We start from the raw sequence: 25,409 nt of genomic DNA, 5'->3' as shown, positions 1-25,409 counted from the left end.
CTACCTGCCAGAATGGTGCCATCATTACGTTATCATTGCATCCCAAGTATTTGCAAACGTGGAATTATTCCAGAATCATTCCAACTCCGGAGTCGCCAATCTGCAACTCTGGTCACAGCGCTGGCGTGATAAGCGCCAGCAGCGGAAAGCGTGTCCCAAAGCGAACGTTTCACGCTACTGCCAAGTCGCATTGCGCAACTTCCATTGGGAACGTGTGAAAGCAGCACGCACGAAGCTGCCAGCAATCTTGGGTCGTTCTCGCGTGCTCGCCCTTCGTGCTGGCATCCGCCACCGCTCACGAATGAAGACGTCAGCGAATGCAGGTCTAATCTAACAGAGTTGCCTTTTGCACTCTCATGATAGGAGGCTCTAAAAAGACATTGGCTACCTCAGAAAAAACTATGCATCATACTGGAGAAAATCAGCAACTGTGCCACAAAACTAACCACTAGAGACTACGTTAACAGTGTGGACGACGAAGGACGAAAGTATGTTGGAGAAAGTAGATGGAGAGTACATGGAGAAACGGCATATTAAATAGGCGAGCTAAAAAAAAAATGACTAGAATATAAAGCACTCCATCTATGTCCTGGTTATTTTTTGACAGCGCTCTTTACATTGCAGTAATTTTTTGTCCTGATGTGCATGTTATGCATCGATAGCCAACATGGATTCGCAATTCCAACTCGCCCAGACCAAGGTCTCATTAAATAAGGATGCACTTAGGCTAGAATTCCTGGGAAAGGCAAACGAATTCGATTGAAAGTTTGATGAAAAGCATTCGACACCATCCATTAACCACGTTACACAAACTTAAATTTAGTCCACCTTTACCGTTCATTTGCAAGTAGGTTAGTAATTAGTCAAATTATTGAAACTAACAATTATCGGCCTTCAGCAAAAATAAATAAATAAAAATAATCAAATGGGTACCACAGCAGTCTATTCTTGGACCTCTACTCTTCCTTTTATTCATTAATGATCTGCCCACAGTACCTTGAAATTCTAATTGTCTCCTATATGGTGATGATACTACCATTTTCGTTGCTGATAAATTTCACAATTCTATTCATGAAAAATCTAACAGCGATCTTCATCATGTTCTCTCCTTGTTTAAAGCAAACTTGCTGCATATTAATCCTTCTAAGACCACATTTATGGTATTCCATTTTCCCCAATTACGCATAAGCTCTAGATTAGCAGTTTCGCTTGACAATCATGTTCTGCTTTTGTCTAGCAGTAAAAAGTTTCTTGGTGTAACCCTTCATAGGCACTTAAACTTCGATCTTCATGTCAGATCATTGCTTCAAAATGTTTCTCTTGGAATTCGTGCAGTTATTAACGCGCGTTCCTACTTCCAGCCCCACATTCTTTTATCTCTATATTACGCTTACATTCAGTCATCTTTCTTACTGAGTGTCATCCTAAGGCAACATATACAGCACACACGTCAAGCCCGTTTGACACAAAACCAGATTGCAAGACTTATAACATTCAGCCCATTTATAAAAATTTAAGCAACCTTCCTCTCTACGACTTGTTTTGTCATAATCTATCAATCTTCATTTTTCGTCTATCTACACAAAGAGGCGACTGTTGAAAATTTTATCAGTACTAACAAAACCAGGCACCCAACTTTGCGAAGCAGCCACCCAAATTTGCGAAGCAGCCACCCAACTTTGAGAAGCAGGCACCCAATGTTGCGAGGTAGGCACCCAACGTTGCGAGGCAACGGGGGGGGGGGGGGGGAGAGGGGCGGCGTTCTACCAAGTTCTACTCCGGCTGCAACTGCGCACGTGGCGGCTGTGCGCGGTCGCGCAGCCCCATCTTGAGAGCGATCTGCGTTGGGTGGTGGTGGCTCGTAGCTTTGTGTGTGCTAGTGTGTTCTCGGCGCTAACTTTGCGTGGAAGCGACAGACAGCACGCTGCTGCTGCTGCCGCCGTTCCTCACGCCATGTCTTGACAGCCAGTTTCCGCGGTGATCGAGTGACCAAGATGTATTTGTCGCGTGTGCGCGCGTGACGTAGTGCTTGTTAATTTAGTTAGTATGCCTAAGTTTACAAGTTCATACGGCGGCTTAAACTACTATCCTCACTTCGTATAGCAGTCCAATAATTTGCTATCGCAATCGATGCTTCACTTTCGGGAGAAACCGTGACTTTTTTTGGGTAGGGAAATAAAACTAGCATAGCACACATGTGCAATGAAATCGCGTTCCTCGTTGCATTCACTTTCATCTTTAATATAAAAAAAAGGTTGTTCGAAAATATGCCTGGTTGATGGCGTGTATCTTATTCTCCTAGTGCAATGTTATTTCAGTTTGTTTTCATTCTATTTTTTCTTAACTGTTTTATATTGCTAATGCTTTTTCTGTATACTCCTATACTTCATTGCATAGTGTTGTTTAAGTTATGTATAATGTCTCTAAGTAACTGACTGCTACATGTTAAAATTTAAACTTGTATATTAATGGGGTGTCCCTCTGACGGCTTTTAACTTTGGGACACCTTGTCGTGCTACTTATCGTAATAGCAATTATATGTACACTCCAGGCGCATTTCTGCCGTCTCCGTGATGTACCGTACATAGTCCAAGGGCGATAACATCGTCGCCGCGTGCCGTATGTGTGAACGAAAGCGCGCGAGGGTGAGCCGACGATGGTTGCTCAATCTCGAGCGCGCAAGGGAGGAAAGCGGAGAGGAAGCGCGCCGTGTTCTGTCACGCGAAAGGCACCGGGGAAGCGGAGAAAGGGGGCTGCAACTCTGGAGGCAGCTGCGTACTGCGCGGCTGCTCGGGCCCTATTTTGAAAGCGATGCGCGACGAGTACAAAGTCTAGGTTGGCCGGGGGCTCATGGCTTCGTGTGCGCCGTGTTCTCGCCGCATAGTTCGCGTCGAAGCGAGAGGCAGCAAGGCCAATTCGCTCACTACTGCTACCGTTCTTCCTCACGCCAGCGTTTATACAGTAGGTCGTGGTTTTGACAGCGTGTCTGCGCTCACCATGCGAGACGTGTTTGCCGAGGCGCGCAACGCTATGCTTGTTAATTTAGTTAGTAAGCGAACGTTTACGAGTTTATATGGCCGATAAAGCTACTATGTTTACTTCGTATAGCTGTCCTCCAAGTTCCTATCACAATCAATGCTTCGCCTTTCGGGGGAAACTGCGACTTATCTTAATTGCTCAAGTGTACATTACAATAAATCTAGTAAATCGGGGAGCGGTGGCGAATACTTCCTGGAGTCATAGCATTAGAACAGACCTTAGAGCGAAAGTTAGTTCTGCGCTCCCTAGTACACCTTTTCACACCGCACACAAATTGTGACGGCAGCCGCATTGTTGAGAACTTCAGATTTATGGTATCAGATCATTCTTGATAATGAACTTCCAACCAAACTTGGTGCAGTGGCTGCGGAATTATCTGGCAACAAGTCTCTCTTAAATTATGCAACTCCAACAAATATGCTCGAGCGCTGGGACATAACGAACACTGGCAAAACAAGTCCAATAAAAGTTATACAGATCCAACGCATATAGCGGGATCTATGAGAAAATTGCAGTACAACTGATTATCTGCAGTGTTTTGCAGTGCAGCAATTACCACATGTGCTTATCAGGTAGCACGTGGAGACCTCCACCATGGGACTGCACATTATTCTCCAAGATTAGTCCACTTTGCTATGACACTGTCGCCAGTGAGGCCTCTCTACTCTGCACTACCTCGGCAAGGTTTCGGTCGGGCAGATGTGCTATATCCTAGAAAAAGAAGGCATAGGAATCTATGCTTTAATAAATGGAGTACTTACACACTTGATGCGTACATTTGTTGGACAGAGAAAACTAAGGCACCATTTGTCGTCTTGCTGTGCAATTCCATAGAAAACAGTCTCTCACTGACACATCTGAAGGGTGAGTGCATATGGCTATATACTATAAAAGCAGGTTCCTTATACGAGTGCCGTTTTACACGCGACCTATTTGGCAAGACATTGGAAGCAGCAGCCACGGTCAGCAAAGTCTGGACGGGTCTGCAAAGAAAGTTTTGCTATAAACTGAAATTATCTTAAGAATTACGTTCCAAAGTGCTAGAAGCATTATGCGACTTACGGTAACATTTCATCACACCTCTGAACAAGCTCAAACAGGCCCCAGTTTTTCAAGTTCCACAAAGGCTGAATCATCACATCCTATGACCAGGTTACTTACAAGGCCCCAAAGCCAGAAACATAGTAATGAGTGGATTATTTGCAACCCACCTTAAATTTTTACGTACAAAACATTGTGAGTCTTACTGCCGATACTGCACTAGCTACATTTCAAATGCTTCGTACTTTGAGGAGAACTTGCATCGATCTTTTTCTCCTGGTAATGTAAGGTTGTTCCTTACAAAGAAATGCGAGGTTGTTCGACTGTTATCATTTGTCGATTTAGCATTACTGCAAGAATACAAAGAACAAGCAACTACAAAAAAAAAAAACCATCCAAACAATGGTGCAGCACAATTTATTTAAAGCAGGTACATGTCACAACACCCTTCTACACTTTGATTGGTCCTGTTTTCAGTCATGATGGCTTTCATCGCCCTCCACATTCTGCAATGACTGTCTTGGCTGTTAGCGTGCACAATATGTAAGGCAATCACTAGAAAATTACTAAAAAGCTTTTCTCAAACACTTCCAATGCCTTCTTTGCATAGCATTTGGACAAATTCACTACACTCGGCCAGCCACATGTGAGGTATGTCATGAAGGCATAAATAGGGAAATGATCAATGCAAAGTGATACAGAGCTAAAAGAGGAACCCCAGTTTTACACTGGTTTATTCCACACTAGAACTAAAGCAGGAATGTTGGTGCAGCGCACTTTTAGTAAGCCATCGACCACGTCATATGCAAATAATACAAAGCATCAACATGCAACATCAACTTAATAAACATCTAATATTGAAACGTGCCTCTACATTAATTTGCAGCATTCTCCACATGCTACAAGAGCAATCTCCATCTTATGAACTACCTTCATAATTTGTAGGAGTGCTGGCATAAAAGACTTATTTCTGAAAGACCAAACCATAACAAACACTATAAAATGGCGTACTTCTGATCCAATCTTATCTCCTCCTTATATTATTTAGACAAACTTAGGAAACCCACCTCACCCAGAATTTAAAAGAGGCGGGGAAAGAAAATTCCCTCATTAGTGTCATGCAAACTCCTGAGGCAATGCATGAGCCCAGGAGGCACAACCAGATGATGTGTCCTACAGATTGCATGCCTTGTAAAATGACAATCTGCATATTACTTTTTCTGTAGCTCGCATGACTACACACAAGCTGGTTTCCTCCAGTAAGGAATTTCTGTAGGCTGTGTTGAACACCAACGCCAAGCAACTAGGTTTTGCATATCACAATGCTAGGTGCCATGTCTCGATAAAAGCAAGTCGCAGCCCTGAGTCAATTACCACACTAAGGAGTACATTAAGTTTCTGAATCTCGTATGCAGTGCTGTACAATACATTAAAAGAACTAGAACAGGAATTTTTCACACACTGCCACTTGTTTTACATCTGGCCTCCCAATAATTTGATAATACTAGACATTTGTGGAAGCACGATGCCTCATTAAAGTATGAGAGAAAAGACAGGCATAAACGAAGAACTTGCTGCTTAGTCGGGCGTCCCCATGTCTATGAATTGTGCAGCCTAATAATTTCATGCACTGTGGTTTACATGGTAGGGCGAGAACAGCTTAGCATGTTGACAGCCTGCGCAAACTTGCAAGCCGAGGCGTGAGCACGCAGCGAACTCTGCCCGAAGTAAGGTAAACTGCTCCAATTTCTAGCAATCTGTTTTAAGATCAAGCTAAGTCAAAGTAACGCGCACGACTTGCTGCTGTACAATCCACGACTTGTCATAAATCTTAAGCGTGGGTCCAGCAAGAGCTGAAAATTTTCAACCTATGACTTACTTAAAGTAAGACTGGCTCCATTTCACATTGCTGGTAATTTGATGGCAAAGGGCCACTGAAAAAAAAAAAAAAAAAAAAGATGCGGGCTCTAAGCTCACAGTAATAATAAGTGAAAACAGCCACCTTCAGCAAAGAGCATGGTCGGTGATCATAAATTATTAAATGCAGTTAAACTGATTTAATGAAGTTGATGCCACTAGACAATTATTTCATCAAATCTGGCGTAATTGACCCCAAAATCAACGCAACTGTCAAGAGCCGTGTAAACTGAGCTGCTGACACTATATGGCACAACCTAATCAAAGTGTGTAATGCCAGGGCCCAGGCAGCATAGTTTTGTAAAACGAAAGCGGCACACCTCAAGCAGCAATGATATGCTCTTGCAAAACATAGTACTATTTTGAACACTCAGGTACCCAGTAAATAATTTTTTTCCCCTATTCTTTCAAAAGGACTGTCAAATTGGTACAACATTTTGTTTTGTTCCTTCCAAGGTTTTCAAAGCTTTGGTTCTATAGATATATGGCAGGGAACCAAAGCAGTTCATTAAAGGGAAAATTTCATAAAGTTCTGTGTCATAAAGTGAGGTATATGTGCAACTGTACAATGAGCGAATATTATGCTCTGGTAATTATGTGAAAAGTGAGGGCGCACATAGTAAAGTGCCATGTTTCCTGGCTGGCCCGAGTTCATAACATCACTGCACCACAATCAAAACACTGGCATCACGCCTAGAAAAGCACATGTACGTTCAAGGCACCACGAGCACAGGACATGGGAATGTCAAAATATCAAGTCTCTGACTGTACCCAGCACCTACAATTTGCGTGTCACATAAGTAGATGTTATGGAACTGTCTTATCTATACTTCACATCGCATTATTTCTTTCAATAAATGGCCAATACGAGGGAGTCCTACACAAGTGATAACTTGAAGAAGCCCGACAGGCCTACAAGGAATGTGAGTGTATTTTTAACATCGAAATGAGGACTGAGAAAGTAATAGACCTTGGCCACACAGAGGCAATTCACTAGACAAACAGCTTGCAGCAGAAAGGTGCCTGCAGATATATGTGTACATGTGTGTGGGTGTGGGGGGGGGGCATGAAATCAAAAGCCACCATACAAAGAGGGCACAATAGGCACGGCTCCAGACTAAATTTGAAGCACAGCAGAAGTGCTTCCAGCTAGATAATGATCTGCTCCAGACTAAATTTGAAGCACAGCAGAAGTGCTTCTCGCTAGATATTGATCTTCTCAATATGGGCACTCATGGTCATCAGAATCTCGGAAACACTGCTCCCAGTGGTGGGCTGGGAATCCCTGAGAATGAGACCACCAGAAGGACACATCCATCACTGCTCCGTAGCCACAATCCCAAACAATAGGCACGAGGCACATTTTTACTTTGTGACGCATGAACTGGATGCTGTCACTTCCTCACGCTAATGAAATGACCGGGCATCAGTTGCATCTTTTCTTCACTTTCCACCTGCGCCAGCAGCGTCATTCAGCCATCTTCTTGATCTGCAGCGCCAGCTTTCTGCGCTTCACCTTCTCTGTGTGCACACGAGACTTGGCCGCCCTCGCAACGCATTCTCTGACCGCCTGTGCGGCAGAGGCAACAGCCTGGAATGCCCGGGCTTGCTCCCGGGCGGCTCTGATCTGCTCCATGAGCAACGTCTTGCGCAAGGTCGCCAGATCATCGTCTCCTGCATTCTCGTTGCAGTGGTTTCCGGAATCTTCGCCATCACCACCAGTGTCCGGGTTGGGGCCTCTGGGTTGACGTCTTGCGGGACTTGCTGGAAGCTGAGGTGGAGGAGGTGGTGGTGGTGGCAGCGTCTGTCTCTGCTGTGGCGTCACGACTGGTCGACGTCCGCCACCCATCTGTGAGCATGTTGCTTGCCGGGGCACAAGCTGCTTGCTGGAGGCAGCAGCAGCAGTTGGCCGCTCGTAAACGATGCCCAACGTCTCAGCGACATCGTCATGTTCATTATCCACTTCGAACTCGGCTGTCACACACTCGGCAGATGATGGGTGTTCGTCATCGTCACTGTGCTCCCGCTTCATGGCAACTGCGGTGGCCACGGAAGTGTCCGTGGAGGGGTGGACGGCGCATAGCGCTGCAGACGCAGATGCGGCGCTCGAGGCTCGGGCGCTTGTCTTCCAAAACCACTCTGGCACACTGGAGTCCAGTGACTGGATCAGTGTCTCGTCCTCGGAGGAGCCAAGGCAGTTGTCTTGGCTTCCATCAACGTCACTGTGGAGCGAAGCCACACACAGATTAAAATAAGTGAGGAGGAAAAAAAGGCACATAAGTAAGACGCGATGCAGTTGAACCTTGTTATAATGAATGTGGCTATAATGTATTGTCGGATATAACGAAGTAAATAAAAAAATTTCATGAGTCATGCTTCATTTCAATGGGTATTCTCCTGTTATAATGAAATTGAAAAAGCAACATCTGGCATGGCATCAGTTACAGCAAAGCAAATTTTTGTTTTCACGTACCTCAAAATATGTATGCTGGTAACCAAAATGTCACGTACAATTGTTGATAGATTTTTGCAGTACTGCTACCTACCCCTAGCACCAACGCACACTGCAATAACTGAAACTTTAGACACCGCACAGTGTTTCGGGCAGGAATTAAATGTGTAATATGTTGCAAACATGGCGGCTATGAATAAAGTTGGCACTACATCAACTGGCATGAAACCACAACTTTGGTTGTCAATGAAGTAGCGCTTATTAGCCGCTAGCAGTTCTGTCAGTGGAGAGGCTGGTGACAAGTTGTTGTGGGATACTTGCCGCCATTATGTTCACACTTGTAGACCTTATTGGCGATCGAGCGTGAGATCAGATGGACGGGCAAGACTGACGGCCACAGTATAGTGGAGTACAGATAGATGTGCGGCCTACTCCGTGTCTGACACGTCTGTCGACAGCATGCCCATTTAAGGGGGCAATACACTCCGACGTAACAAGCGCGCGCTTGTCATGGCGACATTATGTTGGCGAACACACGACCCTCTACAGTCCGGCGGCATCTGGCGCCGACGCGACCGGCGGCATTCAGCGCGCTTGGACGTCGTCTGGCACCGAACGCAAGCGACTGCATTTCGCGCCGACAGCGCCGAGCAAATTAGCGCCTAGCGCCCTCTCTCGTCGAGGTAGAGACTCGCTACTCAGCAGGCTGAGCCAGAACGAGATGGCCTCTTCGCAAGAAAGTGTGCCCGACCTGTGCGGCTCCGAAATCGAAAAGTTTCTGGATGTTGTCCAGCAACACCCTTGTGTCTACGACACCAAAAGAATGGGCTACTGGGATGCGGAGCGGGAAAACAACGCGTGGGAGCAGATACGCATGTACTCCGGCCTCTCAACAGGAGAGTCAACGCTACGCACGTGTGTGTATACGTCACCGGACATGCTATGCACTCAGCGCCTGTTTGTTTGTCTTGTTTTCCCTGTTTCAGTCGAAGAGTGCCTGAAACTATGTAAGCGGCTGAGGGACCGCTATACTCGTGAACTGAAAGCTATTGAAGCGACGAAAAGGAGTGGCAGCGGCTACGTGTCTGTTTTATGTAGAGAGACCTGTTCCTCTTGTGACGCAGACGAAGCGGGAGACACACTGTGCGATTCGGTGTCCGATCCGGCGTCCGACGCGCCGGAATCGAGGTGTTTTGCCGTACCGAAGCACCGAATCGGACATCCGGCGTGCGGCAATTGCACCATCGTCTGGCCGCAGCCAATGACAGTGCGGCTGGCATGTGACGTTCTCCGATGTTCCCTCCACGGAGGCGGCGATAGCTGGCCGGTTTCTCGCAGTTTTTTTTTATGCGAAGCATATTACGAGAGCTCAACCCAGCTCCTCAGGCGCGGCGATGTCGCCTTCAATGACCTTTGACCCCATGCCATACCACATGACACCGTGACGTCACGACAGAAGAGAAACAGGGCTCCAACTCGCGGCGTCGCTCGCGGCGTCGCGGCGGTATATAAGCAGCTGCGCTTGTTTCTAGGTGGCGTTGGCTCAACTCTTGCAAGATGGGCTGGGTGGGAATCGAACCAGGGTCTCCGGAGTGTGAGACGGAGACGCTACCACTGAGCCACGAGTACGATGCTTCGAAGCGGTACAAAAGCACCTCTAGTGAATGCGGTCGCTTGCTCAGGCGCACATTTCATTGCCGCGCCGAACGCTGCGTTGCTCGACGCTCACTGTGTCCAATGCGGGCGCGTAGTCGCTGCGCCGTAGCCCATTGTCTTACACCCCTTGGCGGGACGACAGGAACGCTATCGCGTTCCACTCTTGAAGGCGAAGCAGAGTAATGCATGAGTTGTTTCTTCATCTAGCCGAACCAAATATAGCCAAGCAACAGCAGTTCACCAGGCTAAACAGTGGTTCAACAACTAAAATAAAGGCTAGTATGCTTCGCATCCTGGGCTTAACTTTAGCTAAGCCACAGCCATTTTTTCCCTTGCCTGCTGCAGTTTGTTTCCGACAAGAAATAGTTACCAGTTCAGTAAAATTATCTCGAACGTGTGCCTGTTATGCAAAGGAGCGCCTAGTACACTAGCACTAAGCTACTGGCAAGATCGGGAGCCACGACGCGAGAGCATTTCGTGGGCAGACATCCCACACCGACCGTCTGAGAGAGGCTGCTTGCTTCGCTTGCAAGTTTGCCCTTCGCAACGACTGCATCGAGTAAACCAACTGTATTTAATTACGGGTGACCTAAGTGTACAGCGTTAATTGTTTTGGCAAACATAAGCGCTCTTCGACGAGCTCGGATTGGATCGTAAGCGCCGTCTGCCTAGCTAGGCCTACCGGCCCTATCGCTGGCTGTTAGCGGAGTCGTCAGTGGACAATGCGCCGTCGTGAAGTGTTCAGTCACTTGCAGGGGCATGATTTTATTGACAGTGTTTGTGTAAGGCGAAGCAGTGTTGTGCAGAGTTGTTTATATTGCATTTCTCAACGTGGCTATGAAGTCAAGCTGGGGGGCTGGATCTGGGCGGAGCTTACGCGCCGCTCAATCTTTCGGACGCACGCACCACGTGCCCTGAATCGTCGTATGCCGCACGTCGGATCGGACGCCGAAATGTTTCGTCTTGCGGAATGTGTCTGCGTCTGTGCCATCACCGAGCAACAGTCCGGTCCGCAGTGGCAATTGCTACCGACAGAGAAGGCGCGCGAAAAGATTTGTTTCGATGCTCCACGACAGGCGGCACGGAGCGGCGCGGTGTTCTGCGCATGCGCTACTTCAGCTGCAGCAGGTGCGCGGTGTTGTACTGTAGGTGGACGAAACGCCTGACGCGGCGTAGCCGACCTGGCTTGACGTAGCGCAACCACCGAGCGTGCGCGCGCCGGGTCACGTCGAAGTGTATTGGCGCCTCCTTAGCCAGTGGCTTGGCTTAGTTGTACCGCAACCATTGCCAACACGCCGATTCCGCACGATGATGCCGACTGCACATTTGCGGTCGTGCAGAGCGTTTGTATGTATTTTATTGTTGTTCACGTGGCCTTGCACTGGCAGGCCAAGACGTTGATGATTCGTCAAAATCCATAGAAGACCTTAATTTGCTGGCCCGTCGGAGGCACTCTGGTAGTGTTTTCTTCACACAGAGCTGATCGTAATTTGTTGTTTTTTGTCAATGTGTGTGTGTATGCCTTTAACGAATATCAGATATAATGAAGGTATTTTTGTGTCCAATGCTACTTCGTTATAATGAGGTTCGCCTGTATTAATAAAACAGTTTCCCTCGTGGGCACTAAATTAGGTTTCAACGAATTTTCAACATTCTAAGACTTTTGGGGAGAAACATTATGCCTACCAGTAGTTCTGGTCTGGCACAAGACAAAGACAACTGATTTTTCTTTTGTAACATCCACACATACGGTGTAGATATGGCACCTTAGAAGTGATCATCAGCGCTACTGTGCAAGAACAGAGGCACACACTTATCAAAGCCCACTGTGAGTAGCAAGCCCATCAATGTGAACAGTTAGAATATGTAAGGTCAAGAAACTTCAGTGATGCTGGAATGCTGCAAAGCGTAGGGTATCTAAACGCTAACAGTGAGCAGCTGTCAATGAAGTTACACAACCACTATGGGCAGTCCAGGTCAAAGCTGTTTACCAGCAGCAAGGTGCAGAAAACTGAACAAGATGCTGACCAAGGGCAGATGGAAGATGAGAATAGGCATGATCTACAGTTAGAGCTAAAATGATAACAGTGAGAAGCAGATAATTAATGAAGTCTGAAATTCAGTAAACAGTTAAGTGAGAATCCATCAGGCTATGCATGCAACATATTAGTGACCACTTGCACTTCCACTCTAATTTTGATGGATTGGTGCCAATGACTTGTGATGTGCACCCCAATGAGGAACTGATTCTGTTTTCACTGTGCTGGCTTTTGTGAGTCTACGTTGATGGTCTTCAAAACATGAACAAGTAGGCAGCCAAGCCACCCCTCAACCTGATGAGACAAATGTATGCCGAGATCATGAATTCCATTAATTTCTGGAATGTACTTGATATGAGGTGGTGTGCAGCATAAAATCCGGGGCCGTGACAGTGAACAGTGCTGTCAATGTGAACAAGATGACAGGTGTTTGCACTGTAGCCCTTACGGAGTAGCCATGCTGCTGAAGTACACTGACAGTGGTAGTAACAGTAAAATGTAACCTGCCTACATGATTACACTCGGAAATGTGGTCTCAAAAGTGTGGCTAAGCTTCTTGCATAAAAAGTTAGGGGTTGAAACAATACATAGTCAAACAAAACAATAAATAATGCAGAAAGGGAACAAGAATGTGAAGAATAACAAGGTCAATTCAAATTTCCATGCAAAAATGTAGGACAAAGTGCTGACAATCAATAGTGAACATTCCCAGAATAAAATTTCAACAGGAGCAATGGTAAAAGAAAATACTAGTCAACAGAAATAGCTTATTTGCTAACTGGTCATTACAAGGAACATGCATAACAAAATACAGACAGACAATAACCTAACTTGCAATTAAGTGTGTAGATAACTCAAGATTTTAAGACAAAGGTAGTTATAGTTGGTAAACACAATGGGTTACTACATAATACGCTTTGCACACACACTATGTTGGCCGATGGTATGTTAATATAAAGAGCACACGAAAAAGGAAACAAAGAAATCAAGCTCACTGGGACTAGTATTTTTTTTTTTAGTTGTGAAGAATTAAAAAAGTTACTTAAATAGACTGCAATACTGTGGTTTTGCTAGGAAAATTATTTGCGCCTTTCGCTTTGCATAGAAGAACATATGGCAGCTTAAAAATGATTTCAGTGAAAAATATGTGCTTTGTAATTTATGTTAACATTTATGCTTCCATTGCTAACAAACTTTAGTGAACTTCCTGAAAATAGTTTACGAAGTTCTCATGCTACATTTTAACAACTTAATGAGGCCTTTCATGTCCTCATCTAATTTTTAAAGGGACACTAAAGCGAAACAATAAATCAGTTTAGACTAATGGAGCACTGCTTGAGAACCTTGCAGGCAGTCATTTCAAAAGAATAGTTTGATTATTAGATGAGAAAATGAAGGTCTAAGTATCAGTACTGTATTTGAATTTCACGCCAAAACCTTCGCGTCGGTACATAAGCATGATGTCAGGGATTCCAAAGCATGTTTTCGTATTTGGGCCGCGTTGGCTGAATAAAGGTTCCCGAAACTTGCCAGGTTTAATATTTGGTTCCTTTAGAACACAATGTAGTCCATCTGTATTGCTATATATAATTATTAGGCCCTAGAAGATGCCATCAAAATCCAAGACGTCACAGCCCCAGGTGCGAGAACTTAAGTAGGCGTCGCCACCCGTATTTCGTTCTTGCTCTTTTTCTGTCTTACCAAACATCTTATCGTAGTAAGTGTGGTGTTTTTGGTGTTGTAGAATGGTAATTTACTGATGCAGAAGAAATCATTTTTCACTTTAGAGTCCCTTTAAGGTCATCGCTGCATGTGCTGCCATAGAATGAGAATACTAGTGGAACACAGGCACGCTGCTAATGCCATTGGAACATACCCAGAGATGTCGGGGCCGGCACCATCAAGGAAGTCGGCATAGGTGCAGTCATCACCTATGACATCCAGTATGGTTCTCTCCACTACAGACAAATCCAAGGAACGCCCATTCTCTCCTGAGAATGGAGAGAGAAATCAGTCATGATAGCATGGACATTATGACATGTATGGATAGAAGTGCTCAAGCAAAGTATAAGTATAATGCATAGTATTGCATAAGTATAATGAATGAAAGAATCAGATTGTGAAAGCAGGCAGGTGTTTAGGAGCTTTATAGAGATATGTTACTTCTCTTGTAGTTTGCTGTAAAGCTAAGTGAATAAGTAAACTAAAGTCTAGTAAAATTTACTTCAGGAGCTCAGCGTATACAGGGTGTCTACCAAGTTGACATTTCCAAATTCCCTGAGTGCCTTTGCAACATTCCCTGAGTGAGGCAGAACTATGTTTTATGTCAAGACGGGTTGAAACCATGTCGCCTGATGCTGTCACTCTCTAGTAAGCATATGAAAAACAAATTTAAAAAAAAAAACACTTAATCCAGTTTGAATACTAAGGAGTGGTGTTTACGTTCTTCAATAAGAGAATAGAAGGGAGGGGTTAGCAAAATGCACAGCAAATAAAGTGTCTTCGAAAAAAATCGCAAATCGAGTCGGACATTCTCAAATACAAATAAAAAGGAGATGCATACAGAAGCAACTATTTTCAAATGCGAGCTATTTCTATCAATTGATAGCAAGCTCAGTGGTATGAGGCCCGAACTTGGTCATAATTGAGATTCTCTCTCAACAGCTCGTAAGTCAACCTCCACTGTCCTGACATACTCTCAGCCCGTGCACGACACCTGAATTGTGTTTCATTGCATTAAAGAGTTTGTTTTGGTTTGGATGAGGGACACCTGCACCTCGGCATAAGCCAACACTTTGTCTTTTGAGCTCAAGCTCCTTCAAAACAGCGGCAGCACGCTTCTTTTCCCTTTCATTCCTCAATGTGTAGGTCCTTTTTGTTCTTGCCCTCCTTCCGCCACTCATTCGCCCCACAGACCATTTGAAGCATCTTCTTGGTCAGTTGCACAGTCCACATCCGATTTTTCGAACTCTCTAGGGGCTGCGAAAACGTCCGAAAAATCGGCCAGTTGGAAAAAATTAATGCATGTCATTTACTGCCCTTAAGTGCTCAAACCAGCCCAGGCACATTCGAAAACGCTCTGAAGGCCTGTCGGTACACGTATTAAGCATATCAGTGCTTGTACTATGACAGGAGATGCCAGGTGGACCAGGTGCACGCGTGTATAATTAAGGAATACGTACCATGTCCCGTGGCAATAGCCCCTTCCAAGGCTTGTTATGCTTCACTGCAATACTTTCGCATATGCTTCACCAAGTAACATTTCTATTAAGAGGCGAAGCTGACTCTCGGGAACCGGCATTATGCAATGCACCATGCTTTCCAAGCTTCTAAGCCAATCACGAGTACCAAAAAGGCGGAGTCGGTGCCATTGCTGACAGCAGTGAATTCTTTCAATGGAAAACACGGTACCAAACGGCAAGAAGCTTAATAGCGAATGTGGAAGCAGCTAGGCCAAGCGTTGCTGCAGTGGTGGCTACGGGTGCCAGCGGATCTGCATGCGAGAGTGCCGGTTTGAGGCGGCGGCGGCGAGGTAATCAAAATGGCAGCAGTGGTAACTTTGATTTATGCCCTTTCAGACCTGCGGTCATGGCAAAAAGCGCCAGAAAATCGGACGGCGAAGGGTTCTTGCGTCCGAAATTTCAAACATTCTGATACATTGACACTATGGGGTATGTGGTGGTGCCGCAAAGCTGTGCAAATTATCGGGCATCCGGAAAGTCGGTCGTTGACTGTACACTGGCAACTCCCTCAGCTGACGACAGGGCATCAAAGACGATTCATTACAATTCCTGTCTGTTACTCGAGCCGGCATTACCGCGACTTTCTACCCTTTCAATAATATTACAGCTAATTTTTCCTGATGGAGGCACAAATTCCCTGAGTTTTCCCTGAGTTTTTCTAGACTGCTCAAAATCCCTGAGAATTCCCGCTTTTCCCGGTTGGTAGACACGCTGCTATATTTCTTGTTTCTTACAGTTTATGTAGAGAGACAACACTGTACAGCTGCAGTCAGACTTAACTCAAACAGTTATGAGACAGTTCTAGTGGCTTAACTGTAATAAACGCAGGCTGCAAGAAACAAAACAATGCTTTGGAAGGAAGGTGCATTAAAGGGAGGCTGAAGCATTTCTTAGAGAAAAGCAAGTTTTCAGCAAATTATTGTACTTTTTCCCCCACTGAACACAAAAATCATAGTTTAGCAGGCCACAAGTCACCGCAAGTCACTTTAATTGAATGAGCAGCAGCGTCTGTGGGAGACACAGTGGGTAGGCTAACGGGCTCTGATGACAAAGATGATTATGACCTCATCGTGGGTACTGGCAAGGCGCGAAATTCGAATAGCGCTCACATGACCCCTGTGTTAACATCATCCTTGCGCCTGGTTTCCCGCTGCTGCGCTTGGTTTGCGAGGGGGGCCGAGCTTAGACAAAAATTGAAATGCTAATTTCAGTGCTGCTACATGCACAATCTAGAAAACAACTTCAGGAGTTGAATTATGATGTGGCAGCCTTTCAAGCCACTGTAAATCTTCCAATTCTCAAACCTCATCAACACCCCTTTAAGCTAACCCATTCAACACACCCTAACCAAAAATCACCAGCACCTTCTATAAGAAAAGCAAAAAGGCATTTAAGGCACATTTGTGTGAAGTATGACAGGCTGCATATCAGTCTAGCTGTGCTTATATTTTGCTGACCCTGACGCTGTATACTTGACACTGACATGTTCTGCAGCAAGTACATTGCAGATGCTACACACAGAATGTAAGCAAATATAATGTTGTGAGGCAAGAGTGATGACACCATGGCAAAGCAATGTCAATGTCAAAAGCATAGTCCTAGGATAACGCAGTAACAGGTCATTCATCCCGTTACAGTTAAAGAGCCTATTACCAATGCATTACCATTCCTCTTTATTGCACACACAAATAAAAGAACAACAAAAACAAATTGACAGAAAGCTACAATATCTGGAAGAACACAAATGAGAGCTGCTTACAGATGTAAAATTCAAATCCTAATTTTAAACAAAAGACACTAAGATTTTCTGTGCTTACATCCAGTGGACCAACTTATTGGTAAGCTGCAAAACTACAAATAAGCAAAAGCTGCTCATATGCCATGTTGTTCTCGTTTAAAACATGAGATGACATCACTTGCATAGGAATTTCTGTGGCAGTAACAATCTTTATCAATATGCCTTTGAAATACTTTCGCCCTTCCTCGACACTACTGGAGCAACATCTCCATGAGCGATGTGTATTTGCAAATGCGACGCTTCTGTTATCTATCTGGCAATGTACCTAATAACTGTGTGACCTGAAAGCAATTCAAATTAGAACTGTTTTCACCCACTAGAGTTACCTTGTAAGCTTGAAATCATTCAGTCAACTGCTGCAAATTGAAAACCGTACTTCTGAATGTGACAGACTCGCTGCTATCGCCATTTACATCCTCCTGCATATCAGTACTTTGGAGGTATGGCTTCAACAACTGCAGTTACCTTGCCTTTTGTCTTTCAGAGAGCTTCACAGTAGAAGCAAGAACAATCTTAACCTGACGGTTTTCTGCAAAGCGAACGAGAATATAGACTTGGGTAGTACACAAGTGTCCATCCGACTCCACACGTCCTAAAGGCTAACACTCTAAACAGAGTCCCTGTAGAAGGAAGGGTGTAGCTTACCTTGCCGACTGGTGCCGCGGTTGTGCGCATTTACACGGTGCTTGCACCTTTGCACGAGGTTGCTCCACTGCTTCTTGATCTCGGGCACAGAGCGCGTGTGCGTGTCATTGCCTGCATTCAGTGCCTGCTGCACGGCAGTCCAGGCAGACCGTTTGGCGCGGAGTGTCAGTGTGGGACCCAGCTTGCCGCGGATGACGTCAATGCGCTCGCCGATCTCTTGCACGAGCCGCAGTCGCTCGTCCTCGGTCCAGTTGGGACGCTTTTGACGGTACATGGCCATCTCGGCACTGGCCGTCGCCGTCGCTGCCATGTGCTACGAGGATGACAAGCCGCGAACCTGGGACAAGGACCGCGGCTCGCCACCAGCTGGAAATCGCGACACAGCACGGTGTAAGGACGCAGCTTTGGGCCTTTGCCAGGCAGCACCTAACAATAATGCAACAGCACCGGCATGCTGGCTGCACGTGCTAGATAACAAAAATGGACTGTTTAATTTTTTTTTTCTTTGTGCTCCAAGCTTTCCACATTGCACTTTGCACCTGCTTGGTTATAGGTGTAAATGTAGCTGCTGAAGAAAACTGATGCAGTAAAGTGCTTCAGAGATACCGGGATACTCATCTCCCAACAAAGGGGCTACATAAAAGACTCAAACCAATTCTTTGCATCAATTCCAGTATGAGAAGCTTATTCAGCAAGTGCAGAGGGCCCACCCATGGCAATGTGCATATGTCACAGTACCGTGGTTCTGAGGACATACCAAACATTTCTCTGCTACATAATACTTTCACTGTAAGTGCAGAGAGAAATGATCAAGGCCGAATGCGCTTACATTCGTTCCTGTTGAGGCCTCAGTAGAAATGACAGTACACAGGAAACCATTTTTTAAAGTGCCAGTTGCTATTCTTTCTAATGTTTTGTAACTTACATGCAGGCAGACACAGATCAACATTCGTGTGTGCAGATGTCCACATCAGCACTTGCTGGCTCATATAGAAATTAATCTTCAGGAGGGTAACTCTGCATGAACCTTTGTTCACTATGCAATTATTTCAACTGAAGTGGTTATAGAAAAGTGCTGAGATCTGCATCTGGCATAAGCCAACATGACGGAGCTCACCAGTAAACTGACCTAGGACCAAGACAGGTCAAGATGCCAGTGCTTTTACAGCGAGCAGCACCTGTGCGTCTTACACCGTGCTGGAAGCCGCAACATGGCTGCCCATTCAACCCTGTGCGTACAGTGCTTGAAGTGCCAGAACTTGCTATGTTGCGAGCTACGACTCCTGGCAGTATAAGACACGGTGTGCGTGCTAATATGGCCTTCGACTAGTTCCACTGCTCCTTTCCAAGGCATCGGAAAAAGCTGGAAGAATATCATCTCAATAATGTGGAGTTGCAGGCAAAACATTGCTCGCTTCACATCAGAAGTCCATAACTAAAGAAACAAGCCGGAGGCAGCTGACTTTACATTAAGGTATACATCCTTACTGCGTACAAAGTGTGAACACTTTTGCAATATGACTTAGAAGAGGGCACAATGGCAGTGACAAACAATCTCTACAAAAGAACCGAGTATGAGGGTGTTTGTGCCATGTGCTTCTCTTCTCCACAAGCAAAATATGAGAGAATGCATGCAAACGTGGTGCTATAGTAATCTAGTAGCAATGTCACAAGCTTGTTCGGCAGTGAGCATAAATTGGTGGTGAGTTATGTACACTCAGCACGCAGATAACTTGTCACGTGCGAGTGAGAGCTAGCTTACTGAACTTGGTTCATGGTCTATGCATGGGTGACGCACGCCATTTCACTAACAATGCAAAGTTCCTTTATCATTAAAAAAGTCCAATAGGCTCAGAACAATGACGTAAATTGACAAAGAGTGCCAAGGTCGGCACATAGGCACTTATTGTGATAAAACTTCTGGTTCCTTTCCTCAAGCTGGCATCTTTCCATCCCACTTTCAAGTAAAGGTGACACTTTCAAGACATGACACCGAGTTCAAAGCACTCATGGTGTACTTCAAAAGCCGCTCTGTATGCATGAAAATCCCACTAAAGAGCATCGTAGAAAGTAGCTTGTCCACACAGAGATACCCAATGAAGAGACGTGTGCTGGACTGATTGCCTGCGGTTCGTAGTATCAGCAGTGTGAGTTTTAACTGTGTATGCTAACTGAGAGCTATCTCTGAACCCGTTCAAGCAGGAGTTGAACTCGCAGCAACATGCTCAGCAAGATGATGCCATAGTCACTGAGCCGCCACAGCGGGTCAAGTCACTTTCAATTGATTTCGGACTCTGTATCACTTTTTTTACGTCAGCTGACAGCTGATATTCATTGGTGCCACCACAAGTTATGATGCAAGGCTCAGAAGAGGCCTGCTGCGGAGAGCATGGAAAACTGTTATAGCCTTAGGGCTAGATGTGAAGCTACATCAGGTGTCCTCTTCTCTTGTGTGCGTGTCCGTTTATTTGGCGTCTTTATATTTCATAATGGACTACATTAGGTGACCTGAAGGCAAGAACATGCCCACAGTGCAGTACTTTCCAAAGTCTTAGAGTGCAGAAAAATAATTTTGGCATTGATTTAATGAGCTCTGCCACATCATGCAAGGTTGAAGAGTTTTGCACACAGGCTTTGTAGGCAAATCCACGATTACATGTGGGCCACAATTTGCAAGAAGCCAGCTCAGAAATCAGCAATTTATTGCCCTCTAAAGACTGGACGGGCCCTCATAATTTAGGACACCTCTGAAATGTGTACAACAGACTGCCTATAACTTAATGCTGTGTCGACTGAGTGATGATGTTTACTACTGTATACGAAAGACCCAGTGAATAGAAAAAACATATGCATTCTTTTATTGAAATGAAAACGTGAAATATTTTTTCACTGTATTGTAGTGATAACTACTCCCTTTTATTTAGGTGGATAGAGAGTACGAAAAATTATAAATTAAGAAAAGAAAGAAAGAATGAATAATAGAAAATGCAAATGCACTGAATGCACACATGGTAAGGTACCCAAGCCAGCTTACTATAAGTGTAAAATGTGTTGCAGTCTGAAATGTCTATGTACCACAGAACATAATGCAAAAATATAGAACTGCTCAGTCATTCATACAAGGAGATCTCATGAAGAGAATAAGAAATCATACAATAACATATACTGGGAAGAGGTAAAGAGATAGCAAAACAACCAAAACCACTAAAGCGTATTGCTGCCCTCCACACTGCTGTCACAAACGTGTTCATGCTAAACATTTCAAATCGCCGATGAGATTGCGGCCCTGTTAATACATGCCAAGCATATAGCTCTCTTGCAAAAATTGTTCTAGCTGGAGCGCATCTACCTGCTGCATTGGTTTAGATGTCCATGAGCCACGTGGCTTGGAAAGACTCATATTGAGATGCATCTAGAATGTTAAGCGCATGTTCTAGATGTTGCCTGTGTGCAGCATGCTTTCGGCACTCGAGTAATGGAATGATGTACATCCTTGTTCTCGTGATCGCATAAAGAGTGCTCACCTCCTGTGGTCATGACATCTTGTGCAAATTTTGGTTATCTCAAAAAGTGCGTAATGTGCGAGACCGTTATAAGTAGACAAATTACATGTTTCCAGAAGCACACAATTTCAGCACAGTTCAACATTTTCATCCCCTCCTTTTTTCCCCTTTTTACCAGCGATTACAATGGCACCGCGCGTGAAACCGACGTGAGGTACATTGCAGCAAGCACAGTTCCTCATTCTTGTGTGCCAGCAGTGTTTCCGAAATTCTTGTAATGTCACACGGACTGAATTCCATAATGCTGCGGTCCCACCATATGCGCGACAACAGGAAAATCGTTGCCTCGACCACGCACAAACAATCTTAAGGCTGTCCAAATGCAAATTATGTGCATCCAGACGGCGACCCAACTTGCCACATTGATGTACGACAACGAAAAATATAGACCAAGAAAAAAGAAGACGAAGTTACAAACTACTTAAAGAGCGGGTGCAGTGTGCCAAGGACGTTCCAAGGCAGCCACATCGTAAGCGCTGAGAACGCTACGACATCGCTTTGCGAGCAACAGCTATGGGCGCATGGTACGGTCACGAAGCGTGCAATATCTTTGCCTGATGAATCAAACACAGCCGGCCGACGTTGCAAATCTTGACGGAGTGCAAGCGAAGCACTTGAAGCGCGAGCTTTAAAGGCGACTGTAAAATCTCGTGTTGTAGGTGATCGTGATCAGCACCGCATTTGTACCGTTTTTTTTTTCTTTTGTTCCCTCTACGAGTATGCTGCGAAAACGAAGTCGTCCGTGAATTCAGGAGAGGGCCAACAAACAAACAAATCTACTTCGAGCCAGGCATTGCTTAGTACGTCCTAGCAACACTTCGTGCAGCTAGCTTTTGTTAACTTTTTGTCGTCGACAGTCATCGCGCACATCAAGGGCTTAGCTATGTGGCTAATTAAGATGACCGTAATGTGCTGACACAAATTTATTATGTCAGGGAACCCCGAGGTTTCAATCACACCCCGAACAATATTAAGGGAAATTAAGAAATTCTAATCGCACCTTTCTGATGACAGAGCGCTGGAGCTGCTTTGTTAGCGTCCACTTGTTTCGCTACAACGGGAAGTAGATTGGCGGCGCTGCATTTTTTGTGCCCAAATTGTTTTGACCTATTCAGTCAAAGTAAAACAAGCAAATTAATGGACAAATTTGTTACTGTTTATGTAATATACAGTTGTAGCGATCGTTGGCTTATTTTACAGCTGTCTTGAAAACTGTTTTGAACAAAGTGGCGAGAAAACGTCTGCGCTGCCTGGCAACAGCGCACTTGTTTACATTTTTGTGCGTTCGCGTGCTTTCGCCCGGTGCGTGGTTTTCGATATTCTATGTTCAATGCTTACTCTATATTATAACATTTTCCAAGTTTAAATCTTCAACCCACAATGGCGGATCCGTACGATCGTGGTTACTACAAAAAGCGGCCTTACGCTCCCAAGGTACGAAACGTCAGTCTGCTTACTGAAAGTGTCCTAGTGTTTTCGCCTGCACTACTGCAGCAACTCGTGTGTGTTTGTTAGCTGCGACTAGCTACCGCAGCACAAGTATTCGGCTTAAGCTTTCATTTTTCAGTTCCAGGAACGTGAGCAGGAGCCGGACTCGAGTCAGCAACAGATCAAACCGGTGTTCATACTCGCCAAACACCCGGACCGGGTGAGTAATCGTGGCAGCGTTGGAGGCGACTAACATACTTCAGCATTCACGCTGCTATGCATAATTCCGTGTATGTTTAAAACGAAGCGCCAAAGCCGCAGTTCTCTTTGGAACACTGCTTAAAATAAGGAGTTTGAACAAACGCTGTTTCCGTACTCCGTACTGCGCCCCATTCCTTCGAAGTCCCAGTCAGAACTTTGCCAGTACAACTCTTGATCTAGCCAACCAGGCTTTATGCAAAAATCGCGTTCATTAGCACGTTTGCTCTGACATTACTGAAGCAGTTACCTGAAGGTTGAAACACCCGGATTTTAAGCAGCACGGAAAAACGAAGGTCCGGCACAAACCACACACAACCGTGGCAGTGTTCCAATTGCGTGATTATTATGTTTGGTACCGTCGTGTCCCTATCACAACTTTTCACTCGGCGCCCGCTGATCCCAAAGGCCCGTGTTGATTTTGCCGCTGAAGCGGTCTTGCGTCTACACTTACGTGGCGTAGCGCCGTAGTTGATCGGCTCATCGCTGCCGTTGCAACCGGCTTCTTGACGGAACGCCATACCGACTCGACCGTAGCCCGTGCAGAACCAGTTTAGATCTGGGCGTCCGAGCAGCCGTTTTTGAAAGCAGACAGGCTGTTGTACATTTGCCGTCACGTACCGCCTGAGGCGGTGTGTCAGCGGGTTCTTTTCATTTTTTCTTGTTATTCACCTTCCTCCTGGTTCGACCGGGACCCGCATCATTAAAAATCACTGCACCATGGGGCCGCCGCCGCCGCTGATTCTTGCGCTTTTATTTTTTTATTTTTACTTATTTATTTTTTCTTAACGGCACGATTTTGTGCACGCACTGCCGGTGCGACGGCGGAGGGAACGACTAGGCACAGGTCAGCGCCCCGGTAGATGCGCGGCCGTGTGAGACGCGTGAAGCCAAGCTTGCAGAGTTCTTACCAGATAATGGATGGATGGATGGGTGGATGGCGGCTACACCCTTTGTAACGGGCGGCGGCTGGCGCCACCTAGCCTTTTGCTCCCCCTCCTATTTTTCTTTCTTTATATCCCCTTCTCCTTAAACTAGTTTTCACTCCCCTCCTCTCCCCAAAATAAATATCTAAAATAGTATAGAAAATGTTAGCTCTCCGATTTATGGTATTATCTCTCCCTTGACTTCCTCCACCAATCCTCTAGCCTCCCCTTCGTTACTGCCACTCTTTTCTCGTCTATTTACCCTCGTTCCCCGGGAAAACCTAATGCCGCTTCCATATCTGTCACTGTTCCCTCAGCCAGGGTCAGGCGAAGGTCTGTGCATCTCAGCACTATATTCTCTGTGGTCTCAATTTCGGCTCCGCAAGCTGTGCACAAAAGGTCCACGTCTTCAAATTTAGCCCTGTATGTTTTCGTTCTCAAAACCCCCGTCCTAGCTTCGAATAATAGTGAGCTGCCCCACGAGTTATCAAATAAGAGCTCTCTCTTTATCTCCTGTTAGGACCATGGCAACCTGCGAGCGCATTGTTGCTACCATTTCAAAACTTGGTACTCTTATTTATGACCACTGCCAATGATCCGTACTCGAAAGAGATGATTAGACACCGTTTCAAGCAGCAGTACTAAGGCAGAGTTTACAACTGTTGAAATCTGGACACACCAGAAGATCCGATTTCTTAAGAGGCCTCCAAAAGTTCTGAGCGATTGAGATGATTCTGAGTCTTGTATGCTGCCTTCCTCTATACAAGCCACGTTGTCCGTTTAATGGTTAAAATGCATTTGTTATCTGTCTTTGCAGGAATGCATAGAGCTGAGAGCTGCTGGCAATTGTGCACTCCTGAGAGTTTTTATGTGTGAAACAATATTTGAAAGAAAAATTACTTGTGGTAGGAAACACAAGTACATAAAGCAGGAACAGTATATACTTGCAGTTCATTCCTGTTGCTTTATTCTCTTGTTGTTGTCCTTCATTGAGGTGATGAGTCTATTTTGTGCACTTCGATACAGCAATGCAAACTGCTGCAATGACTTGTGCAAGACCGCAATGAAGAAAGGATTCTTTTGAACTAATGCTTCATGTTTGAGCGTCAGCTGTGGCAGTCGCCAATCTTTCTTCTTGTAAGCATGAACTTTTGCTGAAACATGACCATGAACCCCATACATTGCAAGCTACCTTGTGCCTGGTCATCGCTGGGCCACTGTGACATGCAGATCCAATGCAATATTGGAATCTAAATAATGTCGAGCTTGTTATGTTATCGAGGTAGCAGCAGTAGCATACGAGCACAGCCTCGTAGTTGTTAGCTGCCTGTGTCATGAGGACAGAGGCAATCTACGATGCTTGTTGAGTGAAAAATGTTGAGAGGTGTGTGCACAGATAAATAAG

The 25,409-nt window shown here is 45.3% G+C and overlaps 2 protein-coding genes across 4 annotated transcripts in view; one reads left to right on the top strand and one right to left on the bottom strand.

Moving 5' to 3' along the window:
* Positions 1-4,480: 4,480 nt before the first annotated feature.
* On the bottom strand, positions 4,481-23,925 carry LOC135917678 (uncharacterized). 2 transcript variants are annotated; one of them, XM_065451250.2, is made up of 4 exons: positions 23,533-23,925; positions 17,830-18,195; positions 14,021-14,135; positions 4,481-8,219 (listed from the first exon to the last, which is right to left on the bottom strand). In XM_065451250.2, the coding sequence occupies exons 2-4, from the start codon at positions 18,137-18,139 to the stop codon at positions 7,466-7,468; spliced, it is 1,179 nt and encodes a 392-aa protein (XP_065307322.1). In that variant the 5' UTR covers positions 18,140-18,195; positions 23,533-23,925; the 3' UTR covers positions 4,481-7,465. The 2 variants fall into 2 exon arrangements, with proteins under 2 accessions (XP_065307322.1, XP_065307321.1); XM_065451249.1 differs by lacking the exon at positions 23,533-23,925 and adding an exon at positions 22,393-22,521.
* Positions 22,628-25,409, top strand: part of LOC135917677 (nonsense-mediated mRNA decay factor SMG9) — a 38,297-nt gene continuing 35,515 nt past the window's right edge. For both annotated transcript variants that reach the window (XR_010569375.2, XM_065451248.2), the window contains exons 1-2: positions 22,628-22,826; positions 22,960-23,040. Coding sequence is in view for 1 of the 2 variants with exons in the window: in XM_065451248.2 (XP_065307320.1) it covers positions 22,773-22,826; positions 22,960-23,040 (135 nt within the window). In the remaining variant the exon portion in view is untranslated. The remainder of the gene's footprint in view (positions 22,827-22,959; positions 23,041-25,409) is intronic.

The sequence above is a fragment of the Dermacentor albipictus genome, chromosome 4 (genome assembly GCF_038994185.2).
Source record: "Dermacentor albipictus isolate Rhodes 1998 colony chromosome 4, USDA_Dalb.pri_finalv2, whole genome shotgun sequence".
In the NCBI taxonomy this organism is placed as follows: Eukaryota; Metazoa; Arthropoda; class Arachnida; order Ixodida; family Ixodidae; genus Dermacentor; species Dermacentor albipictus.
This window is presented reverse-complemented; position numbering and strand designations above follow the sequence as displayed.